Genomic DNA, 24,467 nt, shown 5'->3' on the forward strand with positions numbered 1-24,467 from the left:
CGATACACGTATTGCATGAAAAACTCTTTTTCCATCAAGCTATATAACAGAATATTACTTTTTCATTGTTTTACAATGAAAATATATAAATATATATATAACACAACAATATAAAATATAATACGTCTCAAAGTAGTTGTAAAACAATGAAAAAGTATTATTTTGTTATTGAGCTTGATGGAAAAAGAGTTTTTCATGCAATACGTGTATCGACCGTCAGTGCGTACAAAAAAGGCGTATGTTCGGTCACCTGCGTTAAAAGCCCTAGAAGTAGTTACCGGTAGTAGTAACCGCACATGTATATGTGTGTGTGTATGTGCTAGAAAAGGTATCTATCATTGGCGTCAGCTCAGTCGAGGCACAATGGAGGCACAAGGGCCTTTACCTGGTCCTCGACAAGTTCCTTTCCTTCTTGTCCCCCTTACCCGTAGAATAGCCCCCTTTTCATACTCCCACCACTCTCTTCTACTCACTCTATTGAACGCATGTGCCTTTCTTCGATTAGGTATGTACCTAGAGGGCTATCGAGCTGGAACCCCAAAGAGAGCAAACTGTTTCTAGATTAGATAGGTGCTCAGAAAGGTGACGAGTTCCAGAAAAAGATTACAGTCACGAAATGCAAGATTGCACCAGCTCGTTAGAAGAATAACTCGTAGTTGCGTAATTCGTTTTCTTTTGTCAAGTTTTTGGATTTTGATTTTCTCTCAGCAGCAAATTTATTGAGAGAACAATCGCAACTGAAACTTAAAGATGAAAATCTCGAAACTCTATCAAATAAAATCAAGTAGAAATAAATTCTTTTTTTTTTGTCGTCGTTTATGTTGTTTTCTTGATTTTTAATTCCTCACAACTTAAAGACTACGTACGTGAATGTCTCGGATATTTTTACATAGTAGAAGATCTCCCAAACAATTGGCCAAAGAATTTTTATAATTCAAAGAAGTTAGTGTTCGCAATAAAGAACATTCTGTGTGATATCTCTCATCGCGATTCAATGTGACGACACACTGCGTGCACCAATACAAGACCAATATCTGCGACTCGGGGCATTTGAGAAAAACTCGACAAGCGGCGAGGATCGCGGCTCCGCGTCGTTCACGGCCTTTACCGGTCTCGAGCGGCCTTAGCGGCCGTTATACCGTCGGACCCCCGAGTCTCTGTTCTCCGAGCAACCGGATGCGTCGAGCCACCTTTTGCTCTTGCCTCTCTCCACGTCATCTTCATTATCGTCATCATCTTCCTGTCCTCGCCGCGAACTCCTCACCGCATTTGATGCCGCGCGTCTTTTCTTTCTCACCGGAGTCGTCCGGTGTACTTTTATTGCCATTTTCTCTCCGCTCTTTTCTCATCGTTTATATCTTATATTCGAACACCATTATTATTTGTAAATGTAACAATAAACAACAAACAATCAGAAGTAATGTTTGATTTTTAATTATTAACAAATGGAAAAAACGTCAAATATCGAAAGTTTATTTAAATATTTTTTTTTCATCTTAACATCAATCATTTGTATTGTTTGCTTTGGTAAAATAATAGTTGGGTTTAGTCCGAACATCTGTTTAGGTTAAAAAAGGACGAACCATCTGTAAAAGAAGAGGAAATTCCTCAATGAGAAAATCAAAGCGCCGGAAGACCCTCGAATTTTTGACCAACCACTGTGCCGGTCACGATGAATTCTTTTGTCGGGCCTAAGTAGAAGGTCTCTTGCTCGAAGTGTTCTTCGAAGAAGCGCTGGCTTGTTCGCCAAAATGAGGTGAAACTCAAAACATCGGTAGAAAAAGGAGAACTGCGTTTGGACCGCTATATTGTCTCGGCCTCGTTACCGTCGCGTTGCGTCGCGGGGCCTTGTTTCTACGGACTGGCGGCGACAAAAAAGCAATCGCGGGCGTGTGTGCCTTGGCCGTAATTCCCATTATTATTCGCCGTGGAACTTGCGAAGAGACGCCACGAGACGCGGTAGCCGGTGCACAGGGGCCACTGACCGGCTCCCCTCCCCTCCGCTTCTCTTTTCCCTTCTCGACAAGACTTTCCTTCTTGTCTTTCACAGTATCATCTTCTTCGTCTTCTTCGTCTTCGTCTTCGTCTTCTCCTCTTTCTTCTGCTTCTTGAATTTATTCCCTCAACCTTTCCTCTCTTTTATCTTTCCTTTCCTTCCTTTTCCGCCGTACACTCGACGTCATAAATAGTTCTAAATCTGCAAGTACACCAGAGGGAGAATCCTCATACATCGTAATCACATATGTAATTTATTTGCCCGATCAGATTTATTTGTCGATTTTTATTAACAGCGTAATCGAGTCCGCTGATAAATAAACCATCGCTAATGTATACTATGAATAGGTGTCTGGAAAAATAGCGTACATGTGTTACATTTCATAAATTTTAGAGAAAAAACAAATCGTTCATTGTAGCAAGTAAAGGAGCAGCTTGTGTAACATACGCCCTTTTTGAGCCAACATATGTTCTTTAACCCTCGAACTGCAAACCAGAATCATTTATATATCCGCGCAAAATCCACTTGCGTTTATAAATTTACAGACGGAAGGAAGGGAAAGGGGTCTGACCCCGCTCTAAAAAAAATTGTACAGAAGAGGAGCATAACGACCAAATTTCCAGATCTCCAAAGTACAACTTTGACAGCCACGGTGACAAAACGAAGTTTAAAAAAAGAAAATCAAGACAAATATCTAAAATATTTAATAAAATGCAATAGCATAATTTTTTTTATAAAAGCTGCAATCTTTATCTTCAATTTAAACACTTTGTTTTTCAATTCGATCAATTTATTGAAAAGTTTATAATTTTTTAAACGAAACTACAGTTTTACACTCGAGTTACTTTGTTTGTATTAAAAAATTACTTTAACAAATTAATTTTTTCCAAAATGTTTCGATTGATCTGTAAAGTAGAAGGTTTATAGAGATACTACATAAATTTTTTCAGAATTTTTCTATAACTTTAATAACATGGAGAAAACTACAGTGGGACATAAACAGTTCAAACTGCAAGACATTTGCAGTTTGTTGTCACATTGTTTTGATCACACACGCCCTTTTTCCGTTTTCTTCATCGCTGTTCGCTCTATTCTCTTGTTGTGCATCTTCTGATCTTTAGCGGACCATCGCTAAGTACCAAAACCTCTGCCAATCTATTCTTTAAATCATACCGATCCCACAATTCCACACAAAAAAAACGAATTTTAAAAATTTATAACATACGCCTTTTTTCTCCAGACACCCATTCACATATCTTGCGTACACCGATGTGTGCAACGTGCAACGACACTTTTTTGTTTTTTAAACGTGACTATGTGTTTTCATTGACATTGATTGATTCGCAAAGTGAGTCAAAGTGCGCGCGTCGAAACGAACAAGCGACATTCATCTTTTGCGATTGTGCACGCACTTCTTGCGCCTCCGCGTCGACGCGCGCTTTTGTCTTTTCACGTACGTAGGTACGCGTAGGTCCCGCGCGCGCATTATTAGTTTCCCCCGCACTTCCTGCGTTTCGCTACTTGACCACGCACCGGGCGGCGGTGAAGGAATCGCGATGAAAAGTGAAAATATCGGTGAACGGCGCGTCGCGCACGTTGCGCACAACGTACGTTATAATCACAAACCGTCTCGACGCGGTTGCACCTTGAGCAATGCTTTGCTCAAGGTTCTCATTGGTAACGGAAGTTCTCGCTCAACTGAACACGAATGCGAAAGTACGTCGAATGTGTGCGTAACTTTTATCGCTTGTGTCTCTAATCCAAGAAAAATTCTGCAGAGATATTTAATCGCCGATCGTTGCGTCACGCTTTTACCCACATGTTTGTGTGACGTTCGCGGTATTAATGCACGACGCGAGAGAGTACAGTCACGATCTTGAAGGATAATTTCTATTAGCAACTTCTCGATATTTCCGCGATTTACGTAAGCGTGTTCCGCACCGAGCGGTAAGATTTCTACCAAGGTTTTCCGCGCTTCGATTGCATTTCGCGAGCTGTATAGAATATATCGTCGACGAAACGTGCAGAATATTTATTTAATAAATAAGAAAATTCGAGAGGATGATTGTAACGTGATCGCGAAGAACAAACGGAAGATTTATATATGCGACATTTTAGATATTAGATATAAATAATACACATTAAATATTTTTTCCATTGTTGGAAAGGAAGTGGAACATTTTCGCACAACTGACTTAGCTCTCCCCCTAATTTCCCTCTGTCTTCTGCCTTCGTCTTTCCGCCGTCTCTCATTCTGACCGCTGTTTCCTCTTTCGTGCGAGAGAAACGATCGTCGGAACGCTAAATCGCGCAATTGCCGGTTTATCCAGGCTCGACCCTTCAAGCCATTTGCTCGTCCTTTCACAGTACGAGTTTCTTTCTCGTGACGAGAACGAGATTTGTAAGACGACGAAGAAGAAGAAGAGGAGAGACAGGAGACGAAGGACGTCACGCGAGAGAAAAGACTGTGAGAAACTGCCACATGCCTCCTCCTCGAGACGTAATCCGAACCCGAACCGATCTCCGAGATCTGTTCCGCAAGAATTTCTTTTTGTTCGATACTTTTTGTACACATCAAAAATTTCTTTTTTTTTTTGAAATTTGCAATAAATACGAGTCACATGCTGCTCTATCTCTAGGAAATTGCTTGTTCCGTCACATAATTCGACGACGTAAGAAAAAAAAGAACATAACGCGAAGTGTGGTAACTCCGTGAGTAACTCGCACGCAAAAGCGGTTTTTTGTTCTCGTTGTAGCACATTCGCTCAGTCACGATGACAAGGTAAAGCAGAATTTCCTCAAGGCCGTAAAATGGGCCACGGCAGAAAGAGAGAGAGAGAGAGACCCTCTCACATAATATTCCACCACGTCGCGTTAAGTTGTATACGCGTACACACGCTCGCGGTGCACGCGTGGCCAGAAATAAAGTCACGAAGCCTCGTCGTCACGAGTCGCTCAAGAATCAAGAGCACATTGCGTGCATCGTATTTTTCGTTTCAATCACTGTGTGTGTGTGTGTAATTTCGTTTTTGATTTAATTTAATTGAGATTATTTATTTTATCTCGAAATTTATTTCTTTAATTACACACGAGATATATTTCTGCGTTTAAACTTTCGTGAAAATTGTTGTCTTTCCAAGAAAATTCGATGTGTAAAGTTTTATCAGAGATGCAATTTAACAAATTATCAAAAAAAAAAGTCTAAACGAACTCTCCTTCGTTTCACATCTCTTTATTTTAAACTTAAGGAAAGAAACGTCGAACTTTTTGCATTTTAAATATTTATTCCAACGCGAAACAAAAAAAAAAGGTCCAGACACTTCGAAGGCGTAATTAGTGCACCGCGTGTGTAATCGGTCGTTTAAAGGACCTCCCCTTAGAAAGCATCCTTGCATCCGTGTGCAGCAAGTTTCCGTCTCGTTTACATACCGCGGCTCCGTGCCGCACATGGCTCTCTCTAGACAGCTGCTTCGTTCGCTTTATTCTCAGATTGTTCACTGAACTTCGGAACACGGTCCTTCGTTTTTCTCCCCGATGCATTCGCGTGTGCATAACAAAATCGAGGGGAATGCACACCCGCACAGTCGCAGGGATAGGACCGAAAAACTTTACAGTGAGGCGCGGATGCACTTTGCAGCGCAAAGTAAATTTAAAACTCGTAAAGTGGATGCCACAATGTCCGTATTGAAATTAATTGCTCTGTTATATACAATATGTGTGCGTATGTATACGTTTGTATATACACACACATACAAACGGACTCTTCAACAGTTTTATAATTGTATTATATAAATTTGTTTGTAATGAATAAATGGCAAAACAAATTATTATGTATTACGAAATTATTTATCGTTAAACAAATTCTAACGGTTCTAAATTTGCAAGTTTTAGGAAAAAAGAGACATAAAAGTTAGGAATATACAAGCGCTCTATTACAGGATATGGAGAACTTACACTGCGCGAGCGAATTGCAAGACAACAGGATACGCGGCAGAGATAGACAAACGGATCTCGCCTATGGGAACGTATTCACGATGGGAATCATCTGCATAGTTGTGTGTGCTAATTCGGAGTTACGCCTCGTTGAACGAGCGGTTCTTAAACACTCGGCACCGTTGCGATAACAGCACGGCACGCCGATACAAGCGACTCGCAATTTCTCGCAACGATGCTTCTTCAACTATTAATCACTACAGACGAAATACCTCGAAGTGACTCGTTCGAGTGCAAGAGTAGAGAAAACGAAGTGCACACAAGTAAAGAAACGAAATTTATTGAATAGAAAGAGAGAGAGAGAGAGAGAGAGAGAGAGAGAGAGAGAGAGACAGACAGAAAAAGAGAAAGAGAAAAAGAAAGCAAAGTTATGTAATATTTATTAAAATACATAAGTGTCCCTGAATCAAATTGATATCTAGACGATATCGATAAGGTACTCGACCCCTTATTCAATCATCTTCCAATACTCAATCAAGTGTAATAACTATTTATTTTACAGTGATTGATAAATACTTAAAATTAATATTAAAAAAATTTTTTTACGAAACAAACATTTGCACGTTGAAAAAAATAACTTTTCTTCTTCTAAAAATAAAATTAAAAAATAGTATTAAGAACTATTAAATATATGATAATAATCTAGTAAGGTACCTCTCAAGCTGCCAGATTAGAACCAATAGTATTGTACAGAATTTGAAGTTAGATGTTTATTTTTTTACATAACAATCTTTTTTAACTAAGTATTAAAATCAAAACAATTTATTTTTATGCTTTAACTTTAAGGCTTATTTATATTTATTTATTTTGTTTTTAGATGGATTTTAGATAATTCTACTTTTAATTCGATTGTTTATTGAACAAGTAGATCGTGGTTAAATATTGGTCTTCTTGTTTGTCTATAAGTTTCTTAATATTTACTTGATTAAAGTCGGTTTTTAGAAAAATTTTGCGTTAAAAGACTTAAGAAAATATATATAATTTTATATATACAGTTGAATTTTATATATACAGAAACCTTCCTTTACTATAATAAAAAAAATTTAGGTTTTACTTTTTAAAATAATAATTTTTAATATTTTAACTTGAACTCAAACAGTAATGATCCGGTATTGAGTGAAGTACCTTACCTAACCGTAGTTTGAAAAAAATCTTTCCGGCTTACGCTCGCAAGCAAAGTCGGTCGATTTCCGACACGAGTTGTTTAAGCTAAATGGAACATAGCGTACGCAAACTAACTCAATTCTCGCCTTTTTTTTGACGGACTCTATATGTGCATCGACCTCATCGACAACACGTGGCAACGATTTCGTGCGGAGCTTACGTGCGCTCTTGAGCGTTTGCTCAATACCATATGTGCGCGTCGCGCACTGCACCTCCTCGCTGCATTCTAGTAAGTGCACTCGATAGCCGGCGGGTGGTTATTTTCAGACAAACCCCTGAAAAAAAAACACCCTTTCCTCTTGTCTGACTCATCAACTCTGCCATTGTCAAAGTTAACCTATATCAATTCGTTAGGGCCATATTTATTTTCGTTTTAAATAAAAGACTGACGTCTAAATTACAAAGAGATTGAGAATATTATTTGCAAGGTTGACTAGAAGAAAAGAAAAACAAGTAATGAGAAATCTTGGTAAGAAAAAAAAATGTATTAGACGTGAGAGAAGATGAAACGTATAAAGAAAATTTTTTTTTTTGTAGAAAGAAAGATAATGAATTATTTAAGACTGAATGTGCAATATAAATTATGAAAATACTAAAAGAAAAAGGACAGAATATCTAAGAAAATCAAAGGAAGTTACTGACAAAGACATAAATAATTTGTATCCATACAGATGGATAGAAAAGACAAAGCCACGATTGAAACACGGGAGTAGTGTTAAGAAAATTATATCAAGAAATTGTAACCCCAAAAAATCGAACAATTTTCTCAAGTAAGAGCAACAAGAATAATGAAAGAAATTAGTAAAAAACATAGAAAGAGAAAAGAAACATTTTTTTATTTATTAATCACTTCAGCCGAACGGCCAAGAAGGGGACTTGGTTACAATAAGTCTAAACTCACACATTCTTCTACACAGCACACATCATACCTACTTACATAATACATTGCACTTTATCTTCTTTATAACTATACTAACTATTATAACTATACTAACTATTGTAACTATATTAACTATTTTATATCTCTTTAACTATTTTATACCTATATCAACATCACAGATTATTAACGTATATATATATATACAACATTAAATCTATTTACCATGACTAGAAACCTAGAGAGAAGAAAAATTTAAAGGCCAAAAATATTTTACATGATTTTTTGTAAACCGGATAAGCCAAAGTCATGATTTGCGGAGACAAATTATATAAAAAGAGATTTAACCACATTCGTTAATAGACTAAGAAGAGCTAATCATCATAACGCGTGGGAGAATCACTTGTAAGAAAAAATTAGAAGCATCTAGATGTAAGTGTGAATCAGAAGTAAAAACCATTAATCACGTCTTATTTCAGTGTTAAAAAAACGATAATAAAAGAGTGAGATACAAAGAACAAAGTGAAGGCAAGTTGATGACTGAGAATATAAGAGCGAGAGACGCCTAATGTGCCTCTTGTGATTTCTTGCGAAATCAATCAAGAGTACTACAAGGGAATTAAATGGAGAAGAAACGCCAGTGAAGAAGAGAGGAATGTGTGTTCACAAAATTCGCAGTCAGTTGAAGGACACGGTTAATAAGATGATATAGAAAAAGTTGGGATCGTGTATCGATGTAAAATATCACATTGTTGCTCAAAATGTAATTTTAACCTTTCGACTGCCGACATTTTTTCATTAAAAACATGATATTTTTTTCGAAATTTTTATATATAAATTGTGTTTTTTTCATTGTGTGGAATGCCTTAGGTTTTACTTAGCTTCGATTGAAGCCAGGCCGGCGGGAAACGGAAGTGAAAATTATACAATTTTTACATTTTGAAAAAATGGTGTTTCTTAGGGATTGTTCATATCGTTGATTATGTTTTTGATTACGTCTTCGAATTGCAAAAATCTTTCAATAGTATTATTGTTACTAAGCTGTATAATCATGTATAAATAAATTATGTAATAAACTACATCATTTAACAACACATTTAGATTCTCTAAATATTTTTTCTCACAAATCAAGTCAGATAAAAGAGAACTCTTCTTCAAAATATGATATAATATTAGCATCCCCATAACGAATCCATATCCGGCATCATGCCGGCGATGTAAAAGTTAAAAGCTTTTTACAAGAGACAGTCATGAAGAAAATCTGTAAAGAAGTCTGAGAGAAAAACAAATGAGGGAGAAAGGATTAGAGTAAGACGTGAGATGCGTTTGTTTGCAGAACAAACACGAATAAACGTTCTTAAACGCCAAGTGCACCGAAAATATTTTGTCTGCTGGCGCTCTAAAGTCGCGCATCTTGAAATGCAACGAGATGTGACGCATCGATCAAAAGCCGCTTTCTCCGCCCTTATTGCGAGCAATCTCGACTGAATCTCGTGCGAGAAAATCATGTAATTTCTTTTTTCGCGCTCTACGAAACCGTAAAGGAAAAAAACCAACATTTCACATAACGTAACAATGAAAGAGTCGCTGTGTAAAGAAGAGTGAGAGAGAGAGAGAGAGAGAGAGAGAGAGAGAGAGAGAGAGAGAAAGAGAGAGAAAGAGAGAGAAACAACGGTTGTTTCAATTTCTCGACAACAAAACAATAGCGGCGATAAAGATTTCGTAAAATGGCGTGACAAAGAAGAGAGAAAGAAGTACAACAGGAGCTCCGCATAATTTTCTCAGAAAATTACTTACGTGTTTTCACACAAATTTGCATATAAAAAATGTTGTTTTCATTTTTGTTTTGAGCTTGTGTGAGAACAAAATTGTATGAGAGAAAATTTCCTCGTAAATTTAATTAAATTCTTCTCCACGAGGTCACGGTCCACCCTGCAAGTGCCCAACGTTATCTGGATTCCGAGTCTCGACCGTGAAACTCGCTCGTGTCTCTCTCTCGTCTCTCTCGGCCTGTTGGCCAGCAGCCAAATATCTTGGTAACGTGTCTCGATTCTGCTACCGACTTCTCATACACGGACGATTGCGAACGCAATCGCATTCGAGTGCATTACACCAATCCGATGTCTCAGACGAGTGGCAGACACATATGTACGTATACACATGGTGTTCCAGAATTAAAAAAACGTTAAATTCTCTAAAGCTGTAAAAAAGAATTAAAAAACAACTGTGTGAGTTTCGATTTATACATACTTTCTTATCGTATCCGTGTGTAGGTTCGAAGTTACGAAGTAAAAGTTCATCGCGTGTTGCGTCATTTAAAAGCGACTGATCGCCCGGTGCCGTTGTCGGTGCATTTAAATGAACTTCGGTCAGACACCACAATAGTTTAATTGATGTAATTTATGTCACCGGTCTCTACTTTGATTCGCGATGGTGATTGCAATTTTCTAGCATCCGCATTGCTGTTGTTTCATTTGAACAAACACGCGAGCGTAATTCAAAACTATATAATCGATTTTATAGTTTAATTTATAATTTATAAAAGATAATTTCGATCGGAGCGCACGTTTCAACCGCGTTCGTTTGTTAAATCGGTCGGTTTTTTTTCGAGTCCCGCAAAGGGAGGAGGAAAACGACCGGAAAATACCCGCAACGTGTGGCGCGTCCCGAATCCTAGGGTTTGACCACCTGCAAACTGCAGCGAAGAAGGGGTAATGCACCCCGACGGCCGCAGTGTAGCTAGGCTGCGTGCAGTAAGACGCAATGCGCAACGTTTTGCGGAGTTTCTCTCCCCACCGACTCGGTGGTATTATCAGCTTATTTCTGTCTACACTTTTTCTTTTTCAAGCCAAGCGCATCTTTTGAATTGTTCTTTTTCTCAGTTTCTGCATTCGCCACTCGTACGTAAATCTCGTTGCATCACCACAATTGCACATATTTTATTTCTCGCCAATGTAACAAAAGTGCATTTTGTCAATTTAAAAGTTTATGTTACCTCGAGAGTCATACGCAATTGTGCGAAACAACTCTCTTTATGTTTTAAAATTTGATTTTCCGCGTTTATTACATTTTTCGTCTATACACTCCAGAGTCCGTTTTTCTGCTACCGTAAACAGAACGTCGAGTTTCTCTCGACAAGATGTCGTTTATCACACGTTTCTTTACGCATCACGTCAGCGAGCGTACCAACCAAATTGTACGACTCCGTCGTTCGAAGATGAATGGACCGACTGAGAGAATTCTGGGTCGCGCGTGCAAAAGAAGAATTTCTTCATTTAACGGACGACCATAAAGCCTTTCGCTTCGCGACCCGCGTCCACGCCCTTCTGTAAACGCGTTACCCCGTTTCACCCCTGGTAACAGCTGCGTGGCTTAAAATAGGGTTTCTTCAGTGGTTTGTGATTTGCATGTATGTACGTGTGCATGTGAACATATGCTCGAATCATGCGATGATCACTATTGCGAGTGATGGTTAAACCTTATTTGATAAGATTTTAATCGAAATACACAGTAGATACTTAATCAAATATACAGTAAACAATGTTAAGTTTTAATCATTTGAGTGAACCTTCTGTGGGACATGTTAAAAATGATTAAAGTAACTCATTCATCATGTTTTACTTATTGACGAACTAGTAATGTTAAGTGCGTACTGACACTTTACATTTATAATTGTTATTTTGACTTTAAGTAATGTAAAAATAAAGTAACATGTAAAATAATTAAAAACCACATGGAAAAAGTATTACAGGTACAATAACTTGTTAGAAATGTATTTGTTCTTTTTGAAGTACATTTTTTACGAGTTATTGTAATGAACTATTTTTCCATGTAGGTTTTAATTCTTTTATGTTATTTTATTTTTACATTACTTAAAGTCAAAATAAAAAATATAAATGTAAGGTGTCAGTTATACTTACTAGTTTGTCAATAAGTAACACATGACGAATGAGTTGTTTTAACCATTTTTACATGTCCTAGGAGAAAGTTCACTCAAATTAAAATTAACATTTTATTTTTTACTGTGTAGAACAAAACATCTAATGAGAAAGAGATATACATATTAACCCTTTGCAGTCAGACGTGGGTTTTTCCCAGGCTCATTCAGGAATTGCGCATCGGCGTTTCTATAAAAAATTAGTTTTTTTTTAAACGCTTATATCTTTGAAATTACTAGAGATTTGTTCAATTTTATTTATTTATTTATTTTTTTTTATTGACGCAGAAGTGTTCAAACTTTCGATTAAAAAAAACAGAAATTGAAAAAAATATTGATTTTTTGCGGAGATATTCGATCTTAAATTCGCGTGGGTCTCACAGACGCAGTCTGAGTAACTCGTTGTCATTTTTGAGGTCTGATCACAAAGGGTTAATATAAATATGTGTAACGTGTATATTAATATAAATGTATATATAATATAAATATATATAATTAATATAAATATATATAAATATATATAATGTGTTTGTTTTGCAATAATTAGGATAAAACGAGAGATACCAGCTTATGTAGGTACTAGATGTAGAACTCGGTTGTCTTATAATTTTTTCACAAGATATTATGTAGATTGTTACAGTTTATATAGAAGATACAGTATAAACTTTTTGATGTTTTATCCTATAATATTAAAGTTAAATTAACAATTAAACGTTTCCTCTCTGCAAAGTAACTGCTTGCTTATATTTTGTGCTTCCTAGCTAAAGTCTGAGATCGACACTATATTTTATTGATAAATAAACAACTTTTATTGATAAATAAATAAATAACTATTATTAATATAAATGTTAGATATTATGACACTAAGATAAGTTTTATAGCAAATAAGTGATATTGCAAATCACAAATTTATGTTATGACATATGTATATTTTATAATATATATCATGATATATGTATATTTTAATATACAGGGTGTCCCACCTAACTTGGGAATCCTAAATAATCTCGCTTATTTTGTATGATAGGAGGATGCTGAAAAGGGTCATTATTCAGTTTGAGGAGACAAATAATGTAATAAACAAGAACTTTTTTCAAAGTCATATTTTTTAAGATTTCAAGGTCATTGTCATTTTTTTAAATCTAAAAGTACATATTTTTATCCTCGCGATATGATGGGCAAGGTCAAGACGAATCCAAAAAGTTTTTGTTTATTACAGTATTTGTCTCCTCGAACTGAATAATGTGATCCTTGAACTGAATAATAATGATCCTTTTCGGCATCCTCCTATCATAAAAAATAAGCGAGATATTTAGAATGCTCAAGTTAGGTGGGACATCCTATATATCATGATGTATGTATATTTTTTAATATAACTGAATTTAAAAAATTGATTTATGTTTTTGTTGATGTTATATTTTCGATAATTGTATTTATTTATACACGTTGTAGACTCTTTATATTCAATAAGACTATAAACAAGAGAGAACAGTCTTTACATTCCGTGCGGTTGTCCCACTTTAGTAGTCAAAAGATACAGGTCTCTTGGAGCCCAAAGACTCATGTTTTTGGAGCCCAAAGACCTGAATAATAACAAAATCAGCACTCTGCTTAGCTTGGCGGAAAACGCTGAGCTGAAGACAGTTTAGCTGTTTATAAATCAGCGGGGAGTCACAAAGGGTCTCTCAGATCTAGGTGACACAAGGGGCTTCCGTAATCCCACCCGTTTTCCTTACTCTTAGCCTAGAGTAACCTAACCCTTACGACTATAAACGAAGGTTTAAACTATTTAATGATAAAGTTACACCAAAAAATTGTATTTTTAGTTGTTGGAAAACTCAAACAAAATTCTTAACTATGTTCTCATTTTATCTTGTGATAAAAAATATGTTTGTACAGAAAAGTCGGACTTGACGTGAATGCTGATACATCAGTAGATAGAACATCTCGTAAGAAGACAATCGATTTATACTTATGTCGACAGTGCGTGTCAAGTTGAATCGTTATTTATAGCAGCCCAGGTGTGTGACACAATCACACGACCGTTCATTCTTAGAATCCACCTACAATACGGCGTGACTGATTGTACAGCGTGCGTGTGATTAGAACGCAGGCTGTGCATCGCGCGACACATCGGCTTGGAATAAATTTACTCAGGTTGAAAAAAAAAAAAAAACGCGCGGCGAACTATCGATTGTCGCTCGAGCGATCACCATCAAGTTTTGTACTTTATTATTTATAAATTTGTAGATATATACATGTGTGTGCAGACAAATTACAAACTAAGATAAGCTCCAATATATATTAGAACTTACAAATTAAATTAAAATAAATCTAAGGAGCTGAGATATTTACTGATGTACGTGCGAAGTTCAAGGTGAAAAGACTTCTTGTTAAGTTTGAAACGTTTCGATCGGTTTATTTTTTGATCATCCTCAGTCAAAATCTTAAGGTAAATATCTACAATATATTTATGACTGCATGTCATGCAATCGTCAAGAAGAGTCAACAGCAGAAACTGCAAGAAAAATGTTAGGCTTTGTTTTTTTTTAACTGCCAAGAATAACAAATGTTTACTGTTCTCAATCGTCGACAAACAGTCATGATTATAAAAACAAAACGCCCGTACGTTTTGTAGGACAAAAGTCGTTTTCATCTTTGCACGTATGTCAGTGAATATCCCAGCTCCTTAGGTTTATTTTAATTTAATGTTGGAAGTTGAAACACATATCCGCACAGACATATAAACTCGCATAGATTTCAATATTTAGTTTGTCATTTTCACGAGCATTTAAGTTGTTGTTTTAATTTAATGTGTACATATAAGTATATTTTTTTTACACACACACACACACACATCTATGGAAGCATATGCTCTGTATAAATCATACATTAACACAGTATGTAAAAATTATATTCTTTCTGTAGTTTAAAATTGAAATGTTAAATAAATAATCGACTAGAGGTGGATCTAATGGTGGCATCGAGATTGATTTCAATTTTTGAAAGTATAAATATTTTCAAATAATTAATTAAATAATCATTATTTTATGCTTTCATCTTCGTATTATTCGACACGCAAGAATTAATAATATACGTATAAAAAACGTTATTAAATCATATCTTGCGAGAACGTTGCACTTTTGCAAAACAGGTTTGTTTTCACGGCTAAACGCAACGTCATCTTGACGCTCCTGAGTGACCTAAATAAAACTTACTGCTTCTAATGAGTTTTTTTCTATCGTTAGATTCAACAGTTGTTTTAACACAAATACGAACTCTATTCTTTTTTTCAATTTTTTGTAAACAACAGTTTCAAGAAAAAAAATTATCTCACGTTTTTGGAATTCCTTGAGAAAATAAGAGAGCTCATTTTTCCTACTTTTTTAAAGTCTTTTTTTTCCTACTTTTTAGTCTTTGATTAAAACCGTAGTTTTACGGAAAGCGACGAGAGGTTGCGAGAGGCGGGAACCGGTGTACATACCCGTGTGTCAAGATTCATCGGAGCGTGGAACGTCCGGTAGGCGCAGGGAGGGTTGCACGTGTCGGTTTACGTATATGTGACTCGGCATCTCCGGCATCCGCGACCGTTTGCATTCTTTTTCTCGTTCGTCAGCCTTTTTGGAACATCATGTTAAATTATTACGTCGCGCGCTCACGATGACTCAAATGTCAGTCAGCCATATGAAATCAGCTTCTAATTGCATCGAAATTACGAAAGAGAAAGAGAGAAAGAGGAAGAAGAAAAAGGAGGTTTATATGATTATAATAATGTGAATTTAAAATAGAAATCGAAGTGTTTTATTACGTATACAAGTTTTGATTTACACACATAAGTTTATACGCTAATACATACATACATGAGCTCTTTTTTTAATATAAATCTACAATTTTTTAAAAAAATCTGTAAGATTACGTAATATACGGCAACCAGCCATTGGCAAATAAATTTTTCTGTTTGCAGAACCACTTCAGGAACCACGTTTCACGAATCAACCGTCAAGCAGTGGCAATATTCTCAGCGAGAATCGCACAAAATTTTTGCAATGTCAAGCAAGAGGTAAGAACAACAATCAACATGTTACGGTTTTCTCTTTATGTAATAATAATTTTTATTATTTAGTATTTTATATTATTTAACCCTTTGGTCAGACCTCAAAAATAACGACGAGTTAGTCAGACCGGGTCTGTGAGACCCATGCGACTTTAGTATCTCCGCGAAAAATCAACATTTTTTCAAATAAATAGTAGAAAGGCAGAACGAGCTCCAATATGCCGGATAAGTATTGTATAAATATTTCTTGTTAATTACAACAAAATTGGGCACCAAATGTTTCGATCCTCGAGTGAGATCGGTTGCGATTTCATCAGTGAGTACACTATATGTAAAATACAGGAATTACCGAGAGAGTGAAACATTTGTTATAGACATAAGATAAAAATTGTTATCGAGAATAAATAATAATTAAAAAGTTGCCGACATTGAGTCTCAATCAATCAAGTGCAGAGGAATCAAAGCCGTATTTTTCGTTGATCGATCGTTACAGAGCCAAATTAAGCCATATATAAACGTTTTTCATTTTGTTTTGTTTGTTTGAATTGTTTTCGATCGCTTATTCGGTCATCGCGAATTGACGAAAAACAACATTTACAAACTCGTCTGATTATCGTTGTCGGATTGATTTGACTTTCGTTTTGTGATATGAAGTGCATTGAGTCGCAAGTGAAAATTTATTCTATCTGTATTTTAGTTTTTGACTATTTAATAATAAATTTTTGACATCTCTTATAATTTTTTTACACAACACAGATGATGATTTCTCCGCAATTCATAGGTTGAGACTCACTCTGCCGGCAACTTTTTAATCATTATTTATTTTCAGGTAACAATTATAATTTTTATCTTATGTCTAACAAAAATGACTTCACTCTCGGTAATATTCCTGTATTTTACATATAGTGTACTGATGAAGATGCCACCCGAGAAGTTTGGTGCTCAATTTTGTTGTAATTAATAAGAAAAAATATATTTTTATACAACTGTCTACTATCATTTATTTGAAAATTTCACGAGCATATCTTGTTTAATATTTTTTTAGTTTCTTTTTTTTTTAATTAAAAGTTTGAATACTTCTGCGTTAATAAAAAAAAAAAAAATACAAAAAGAAATATCTCTGGTAATTTCGAAGATATAAGCGTTTAAAAAAACTAACTTTTTCTAAAAACGCCGATGCGCAATATCTGAGTGGGTCTGGGAGACCCACATCTGACAAGTTAACTTTATAATATTCCATGAGAGATAATTGCTTTGTGCCTCAAAACGGCTTTAATTATTTTATCATTACGCAAAAAAATGTTTGCTCGAATAGCAAGAATATTAGTTACTTTTTGGTCAGCAAGAAAAATTCGCAAAGTTTATTTAAATTTATGGCTTTATCAACAAAAGATTTTGTTAGTAAAATCCAGTAGGCTTGGCAAATTTTTCTTGCAAGCCGTATGTAATAGCAAAACTTTTTTTCCATGTATTAATTTGTGTGAAGCGTAGTGGAGTATCTTAAAATTTCTATATTTAAAGATATGTTTTAATATTGCGTATTAAAAATTGCAATTTGCAAAAGAACTAAAGAAAGAAGTAAGGACCTTGTGGCAGAGCAATGAGGATGAGGTTTGCCACGTTGTATTGTCCTGCGAAAAGATCGAATAACGGATGAGGCGGTGAACAGATGAAGCCTTACCAATGCTCAGCAGCGCGTAATTCGAGCGTATGTGACCCTGTACTAATAGTATTAGGTAACTTACGGGTCGTAGTAGTAACGTCGGCCCTGACTCTGCTGACAGGAATCATATTGAATCATTCATGATCTCGCATTAAATTGTTGTCTGCATTGCAGAATTTGAACAACTCTGTTTTATAAGATCTATAAAGAAATACTTCCCTCAATTTTAAAAATTATATAGTTAGTGGACGCAAAAGCATGTTTCTCCTAGAAAATAAAATTTGTTTTTTAAATGCGAACCACAAATTTAAAATACTCTGTATACATTAAAATGCGTTTAGCTAATACGACGTCCAGTCTTCTTTCATTGTCGTGACTTGGCAGACCTGCTCTCGACGAGATTTTTCACTAATGTCTCGGATACGCGACTTCCAAAGCTGATATGACAGTTGCTTCAAAGTGAAAACCTATTTCTTCCGAAGCTTAATAGCTGCGCATATATTTAATAGGATTAGTATCGGGCGGGTGCAAGAGCTAATGTAATGCGATGATGTTATTTTCAGTTTGCATATGTTCGACTTTTTTGTATTATTGGTTTCTTGGAGTATCCATGTAAATGTTTATCGGGGTCACCATTTACGAGCACGTTAATAATGATCTTTTGTATATTTCTGTTCGTTCTATTTGCATTTGAGTTATCTGTAAATATGTAGAGAATTCCAAAACTCTGTTTACAAAAGTCCATAAGTGCATTCTAATTAAATGTTTAAGTGTGCGATGAAGAAAGTGTTTTTCGCAAACAAATCACATGTGTGTTTTTGAAATTGATGTTCAAAGAGAAGCATCATCGATAAAGATAATATTTGAGTTGATACTGTCGTTTGTTTGCTGCGGTTGTTTTTCACATGTAATAGTTTCAGAAAAGATTTAAGCCTCGTGCTTCGCCAACCAAATCGAATTATTGGGTACACGCTCTTTTACGTAAACTGACTTTTACGTAAACTGACTGTTATCTTATAAACATGCGGTCTGCGTCGTGTGTGTAAATGTGTAAATTTTGACAGGCAATCCTCAGCCAAAGTACAAATGGTTCAAAGACGGAATACCTCTCAGCAATGAGTTGACGTCAGGACCTTACTTCCGTATTCAGAGTACGCGACGAGAGGATGCTGGAGTATATCACTGCGTCGCGACGAACGACGTCGGATCTATATTCAGCGATCGTCTCGTCTTCGCTGTAGCTTGTAAGTACTTTGTAAGAAGTTGTTCATTATAATCATATAGAATTTTGCATCAGATTTTGAAATGAGGTAATGGATTTTTTTTTCATATCTGTGTGTTCATTCAAGATATGGGAGTATTCGACGATCTCACGGAAAAAGTGGTGACGGTCGAGTCGGGTAGCGCCGCGATTCTGGAACTACCTCCTATCGAAAGTCATCCCGCTCCCGAAGTTACGTGGTTCTCCTCAGACGGTACTACACCTTTGTACGGCATCAAATACGCCACGACGCAACACGCGTTGCTCATTCTGAATGCTCAGGAGAGCGACGAAGGCACCTATAGGTTCGTCAGAAACTTAGTGTGTGAAACTACGTTTTTAAATTTCTAACGAACCAAACAAAAAGTAGAAATACGAAATTATCATATCAACGTGAGAACTCATCATTCTTCGAGCTTCAAAACTTTTCGCGAGATTTATAAGATTTTTAAAATTGTATCAAATTTGCAATTCACACAAAACTTGAGAGATTCCGCTTCGTGATTTATAGTTTCACGAAGTGGCACAGAAACTTCAATCTTACAGCTTAGACTTTCCAACTTTTTTGAAGGTTCGAAGGTTTAAACTTTTTGTTATCTTCTTTTGACACTTGTCGTGCACAGAGCGAGAGCCATTAACACACAATTGGGTAAAGAAGAGAACAGTCCATTTTTCAAGCTGCAGGTAACCGGCGATCCAAATGCGGAAGTAGCCCCTACTATAATAGTCAAACCGCAAGATACACAGATAATTAAGGATCAAGATGTCACGTACATAAATTGCATCGCAAATGCCAGGTAATCAAAAACATTTCTTATTTATATTCTTTACGTACAGGCACACACGCGCAGCGGTCCCGCTTTTTTGGTGCATCGTAAAAAGATTCGAAGCAACACAAGCTGCATTGTTGTTACAGATCGCTTCATGAGCTAAGAACCCTGTGGATGAAAGACGGCATTCCGATCGAGAATTCTAGGATATCGTATAGCTTCAACGATTCGTGGAACAGGACACTCGCATTGATCTCGGCAAACATAACTTACACAGGGATTTATTCTTGCCATGTGGATCTGAGAAGCGGTGGTTATCCGACCGTGAACGCGAGCGCCAAGGTTGTTGTATATGGTGAGCACTTATCCATTGATGCAATAAATTGGAAGTCGTACAATGTGATTTTATAGTCGTAAAATTGTGATTATTCAAATAAAATTTATGTGAAATGCGACAATTTTTTTATCTCGTATTATTAATTTCTACACATTTTTTTATATTATTAGTTAAAAATTATTAAAATTATTGTAAAATAATATTATTGAGAATTACTACAAAATAATTACGTATAATTGTTTATAAATATTAGAGTATTGTAATGACAGCTGTGTGTATTAATCTGAGATTTTTTTGAAACTTTTGTTACACTTCTGCAGAAAAACCAACGTTTATAACGGAGTTAAAAAGGGAGACTCTAAGTGATTACGGATCTACAGTAACATTACCGTGTGACGTTAACGGCGTGCCGCCTCCAACAATCAGTTGGTTCCGTAATGCCGAACCTGTTGATAATTTACTAGGAATCAGGTAAAAATATTCATCCGCGGCAAAAATATTTATCTTTATAAATAAATAGATAAAATTTATTGTTTCCCTTAGGTTATAAAATTCTTACATAAACAACTTTAAAATTATTTTATTTTAACTTATATTCTTAATTACTTAATACCACTAATTTAAACTATCTATATATACTAACTTATCAACTATTTTATCTTATTTAACATACACACACACACACAAATTTGATTTATTTTTATTACATTTTGGAAAAGATCGCGTTTTGTGTTTGATTTATGATTATTAAAGAAAAGCTTACAATAACTTGAATTTTACAGATACATAATGGAGGAGGACGGCTCGTTGACGATCAAAAAACTGACTATGGATGACTCAGGAATGTTTCAGTGCCTCGCGTCAAATGAAGCTGGTGAAGCATCCAGTTACACATGGCTGAAAGCGAAAAGTGAGTGTTTTGTTTTAGTTTTATGACGTGTTACAATATTCTAAAAAAAAACAAAAGTTTTTTATTCTGTTCTGTACACATTCAATATTTGCAAAACACGAGACTTAAATATGTCATTTATATTATGATATGTAATAATATAATTATATATATATGACGTGTTTTTTGTGTGCGGCACAGAAGAAGGATTAGGGAGCGGATTGAGAAACAGAGTTGCTCGCTGGGCGGCTGGCTATAATGTAGTCAGAGTTCGCCAATCTGACCGCCATTTTTTGTTCTCTCAATATCCAAACAGTAAGAACATTGGTGCGAAATTTCCTCACTTTTCTTTTTTTTCCATTATCATTTTTTGGCACATGCTTGAAGATTGCGTATAAATTTCACCTCTCACGATTTTTTGCTTTTTTCTATAGCGATAGAGTTTTTGTATAGTTTTGATAAAAAAAAAGAAAAAGTTTACATCAAATATTTTTTTTTTTAGAAAAATTTCATTAGATGTCATTCCGACAATGTAGTTCATAAAATCTTAAAGAGAGACATGATATGTATTGTAATTAATGTTTTTCATGTGTAAGTGGTAATTTATTAATATTTGATCATCTCGGTTGGTTTAGTGTTTCATTCAAATCGTAGAACAATAGATGTGTAATAATTCTGAAGAAACATACATGTAAAAGAAAAGTCTCACTTATTTTACGCGTACGTCGAAATGATAATTCCTTTTTCACCGCACGCGTCTGCGATATATTGCAAATAACACGCACGTTTTTTTGTTTTTTTCTCATAGATTAGACCATACATTTCCAAAATAATTTCCTGTTTTGAATTGTGTTCTACGGTAAGTGCCGTGATTATTACGCGGCATTGATCGTATTTAGCTGCTGGTTTTGAGTAGTTTTGCTAATGAATATGTGTTTGTGTTTTGCATAAAAATAATATGAAGCTTGTTCTTTCAAATATTTTAAATAGAAAAATAGAGAAAGAATGAGAATTACGGGTTGAGAATTGAACATATGTACATTGCAAGCAATGAATTAATCACCTTTTTTTTCATTTGCACGTTGTGAGAAAATGTGGAAAATTTAAAAAATTCGATCAATTAAATATAATGAAAGTTATCAATTTTCAGCATCCGGACCGATCATGGAAAACGGTCCGCAGAATTTAACGGTATTAGATGGTAGGGACGCAACTTTGAGTTGCAACGCAGTAGCGGCGCCGAAACCGAATACAACTTGGTACTACAACGGTAATGAGACTATAGTTTGGTTTAATCATCAAGAGACATCGTTATATTCAGTTTGTGTAATAATTACGTTTACTTGTAACAACAGATACAATACCTGTGGAAATTGCCGGTAGGGTACAAGTTTTGGACAACGGCGATCTTTCTATCGCGGCGGCTAAGCCAAACGATGCGGGAAAGTATACCTGCATCCGTGCGAATGAAGCTGGTTCTGTTAATGGTTCAGCATTTTTAACTGTTATGGGTAATTATTAAGAATATTAATATTTACTATTTATTTTTCAAACGTTTTATGTCTATGTAAAAACAGTATTCAAGTACGCTTCAAATTTAATATTTTTATTATTATTAAATTTAAGAAGGGGTCTTCTCATGTAATAGCTAATATTTGAAGCAGTTTTAGAAATTTTTTAAATAAAGAATATAAAACGCAATCTTTTTAATCTTTTATATGTTATTAAATAAATGTTTTTTGTTATAATTTATTAATATTTTAATTATGCTTTCTGCGGTCAAAAATGGCGTCTTGAAATTCGCGGTGAAGGTGTGAATTCAGTTAACACAGAACAATTTTTTGTTTCATCTGAAACAAAAAATTCAAAAAGATTAATCTTTTTAATCTATAAAAAAAGATTAATTCTCAATTTATATACTTGCTATTGCAGGTAGCAGAATCGCTTGTTTTTGACAAAAATTTCTTGCTTTTTTGACCACCAATAAGCAAACAAAAAATTGCGATTTTCTGTTTCACAGTTTTAAATAGCCGCCATTTTGTTTATCTCTTATAAAAATAATCAATTCTTCATAAACAAAAATGTATAAAAAATATTTAAAATTGTCGTTACATGAAAAAACCCTCTTAATATTTTTACCATCTCTTTCTCTCTCTCTACAGTTCGGACACAAATCATTCAACCACCTGTTGATACGTCCGTGTTACTCGGAAACACAGCCGAATTACAGTGCAAAGTTTCAAACGATCCCAACGTCGTATATGATATAGCGTGGTTTCACAACTCTCAGTACGTATAATAAAGAAGATGCTAAATAATAATGTAAAATTTTTTGAACACGGAAATGTGTTGTATATTTAATTCTTTAGAGTATTATTTAATAACTGATAACAATTTTCACCAATTGTGATGCAAATTTGAGAAAATGCAGCAAATCAAGCCGGATGAACAAAACTTTAAAACTTTTTCAGTACTTGAAGAGCTCATCAATTATTGTGTTATTTATAGAGTAATCAACACCCAGGCGAGTCAGAGAGTGAAGATGCGTCCGGATGGAACTCTTGAAATTGCTGCCGTTCGTGCTTCCGACGTAGGGAACTACACGTGTTCCGTAGTGTCACCGGGTGGCAACGAGACGCGATCCGCTCTTCTGAGCGTGGTCGAATTGCCGTTCGCGCCGATCAACGTTGTGGCCACACGTGTCGAACGGATCTCACCACGGACGATCAACGTCACGTGGGTGCCCGGATTCGACGGCAATAGTCCTACAAAGAAATTCATAATCCAAAGCCGAGAAGTATCTACTTTAGGTAAACAGATACAAGCAAAAGTTTTGAATTTACACAGACAATACATGCTTGATTTTTTATCTATCTATTTTTTATCAAAAATATGTTACACAAATAGAACAAGTATCTGATCCATTATTAATAAATTGGACGGAATGCAAAAATGTGTCCTCGACGGAACGATGGGTATTGGTGGACAATTTGAAAGCCGCGGCGGCTTTTCAATTTCGTGTTAGCGCCGAAAATAGCGTCGGCGTAGGTCCATCATCAGTTCCCAGCAATATTATCGTCCTGCCTCAAGAACGTAAGTGATTACAGAAAAAAATAAAAGATATTTGAATATTTATATTTATTAATAAATTAATTGATTAACAAAATATATTGAGTATTATATTAGTTATACAATGCTTTTTTTTTTTTTTATCAGGACCTAGCGGCCCGCCCGTAGGTTTTGTCGGCTCAGCACGTTCAACATCAGAAATAATCACGCAGTGGCAGGCACCATTAGAGGAATATCGAAACGGCCATATTTTAGGATATATATTGCGATACCGATTGTTCGGGTACAATGACAGTCCGTGGACGGTGCAAAATATCACTAACGAATCGCAAAGAAATTATCTTATCACCGATTTGATCACCTGGAAGGATTATAAAATAGAAATAGCAGCTTACAACGAAATAGGTGTAGGCGTATTTACCGATCCAGGCTTGAAGATAAAAACCAAGGAAGGAGG

General features: G+C 35.5%; 1 protein-coding gene and 1 long non-coding RNA gene across 5 annotated transcripts in view; both read left to right on the forward strand.

Moving 5' to 3' along the window:
• LOC109860672 (protein sidekick) overlaps positions 1 to 24,467 on the forward strand; it is a 42,237-nt gene that overhangs the window by 3,206 nt on the left and 14,564 nt on the right. Inside the window, exons 2-15 of one of the 3 annotated variants that reach the window (XM_020439943.1) lie at positions 15,932 to 16,027; positions 18,749 to 18,928; positions 19,034 to 19,250; positions 19,569 to 19,742; positions 19,862 to 20,070; positions 20,373 to 20,523; positions 20,835 to 20,962; positions 21,143 to 21,268; positions 22,092 to 22,211; positions 22,297 to 22,452; positions 23,104 to 23,230; positions 23,450 to 23,751; positions 23,849 to 24,034; positions 24,158 to 24,466. In XM_020439943.1, coding sequence (XP_020295532.1) covers positions 15,932 to 16,027; positions 18,749 to 18,928; positions 19,034 to 19,250; positions 19,569 to 19,742; positions 19,862 to 20,070; positions 20,373 to 20,523; positions 20,835 to 20,962; positions 21,143 to 21,268; positions 22,092 to 22,211; positions 22,297 to 22,452; positions 23,104 to 23,230; positions 23,450 to 23,751; positions 23,849 to 24,034; positions 24,158 to 24,466 — 2,481 coding nt within the window. The remainder of the gene's footprint in view (positions 1 to 15,931; positions 16,028 to 18,748; positions 18,929 to 19,033; positions 19,251 to 19,568; positions 19,743 to 19,861; positions 20,071 to 20,372; positions 20,524 to 20,834; positions 20,963 to 21,142; positions 21,269 to 22,091; positions 22,212 to 22,296; positions 22,453 to 23,103; positions 23,231 to 23,449; positions 23,752 to 23,848; positions 24,035 to 24,157; position 24,467) is intronic. The other 2 variants (XM_020439944.1, XM_020439945.1) reach the window with 2 other exon arrangements.
• On the forward strand, positions 7,274 to 9,067 carry LOC109860673. 2 transcript variants are annotated; one of them, XR_002250852.1, is made up of 4 exons: positions 7,274 to 7,622; positions 7,691 to 7,923; positions 8,265 to 8,435; positions 8,510 to 9,067. It is a non-coding gene; the product is annotated as an uncharacterized LOC109860673 (long non-coding RNA). The 2 variants fall into 2 exon arrangements; XR_002250853.1 differs by having other exon boundaries at positions 7,825 to 7,923.

This window comes from Pseudomyrmex gracilis, unplaced genomic scaffold (genome assembly GCF_002006095.1).
Source record: "Pseudomyrmex gracilis isolate BER0280 unplaced genomic scaffold, ASM200609v1 scaffold_446, whole genome shotgun sequence".
NCBI lineage: Eukaryota > Metazoa > Arthropoda > Insecta > Hymenoptera > Formicidae > Pseudomyrmex > Pseudomyrmex gracilis.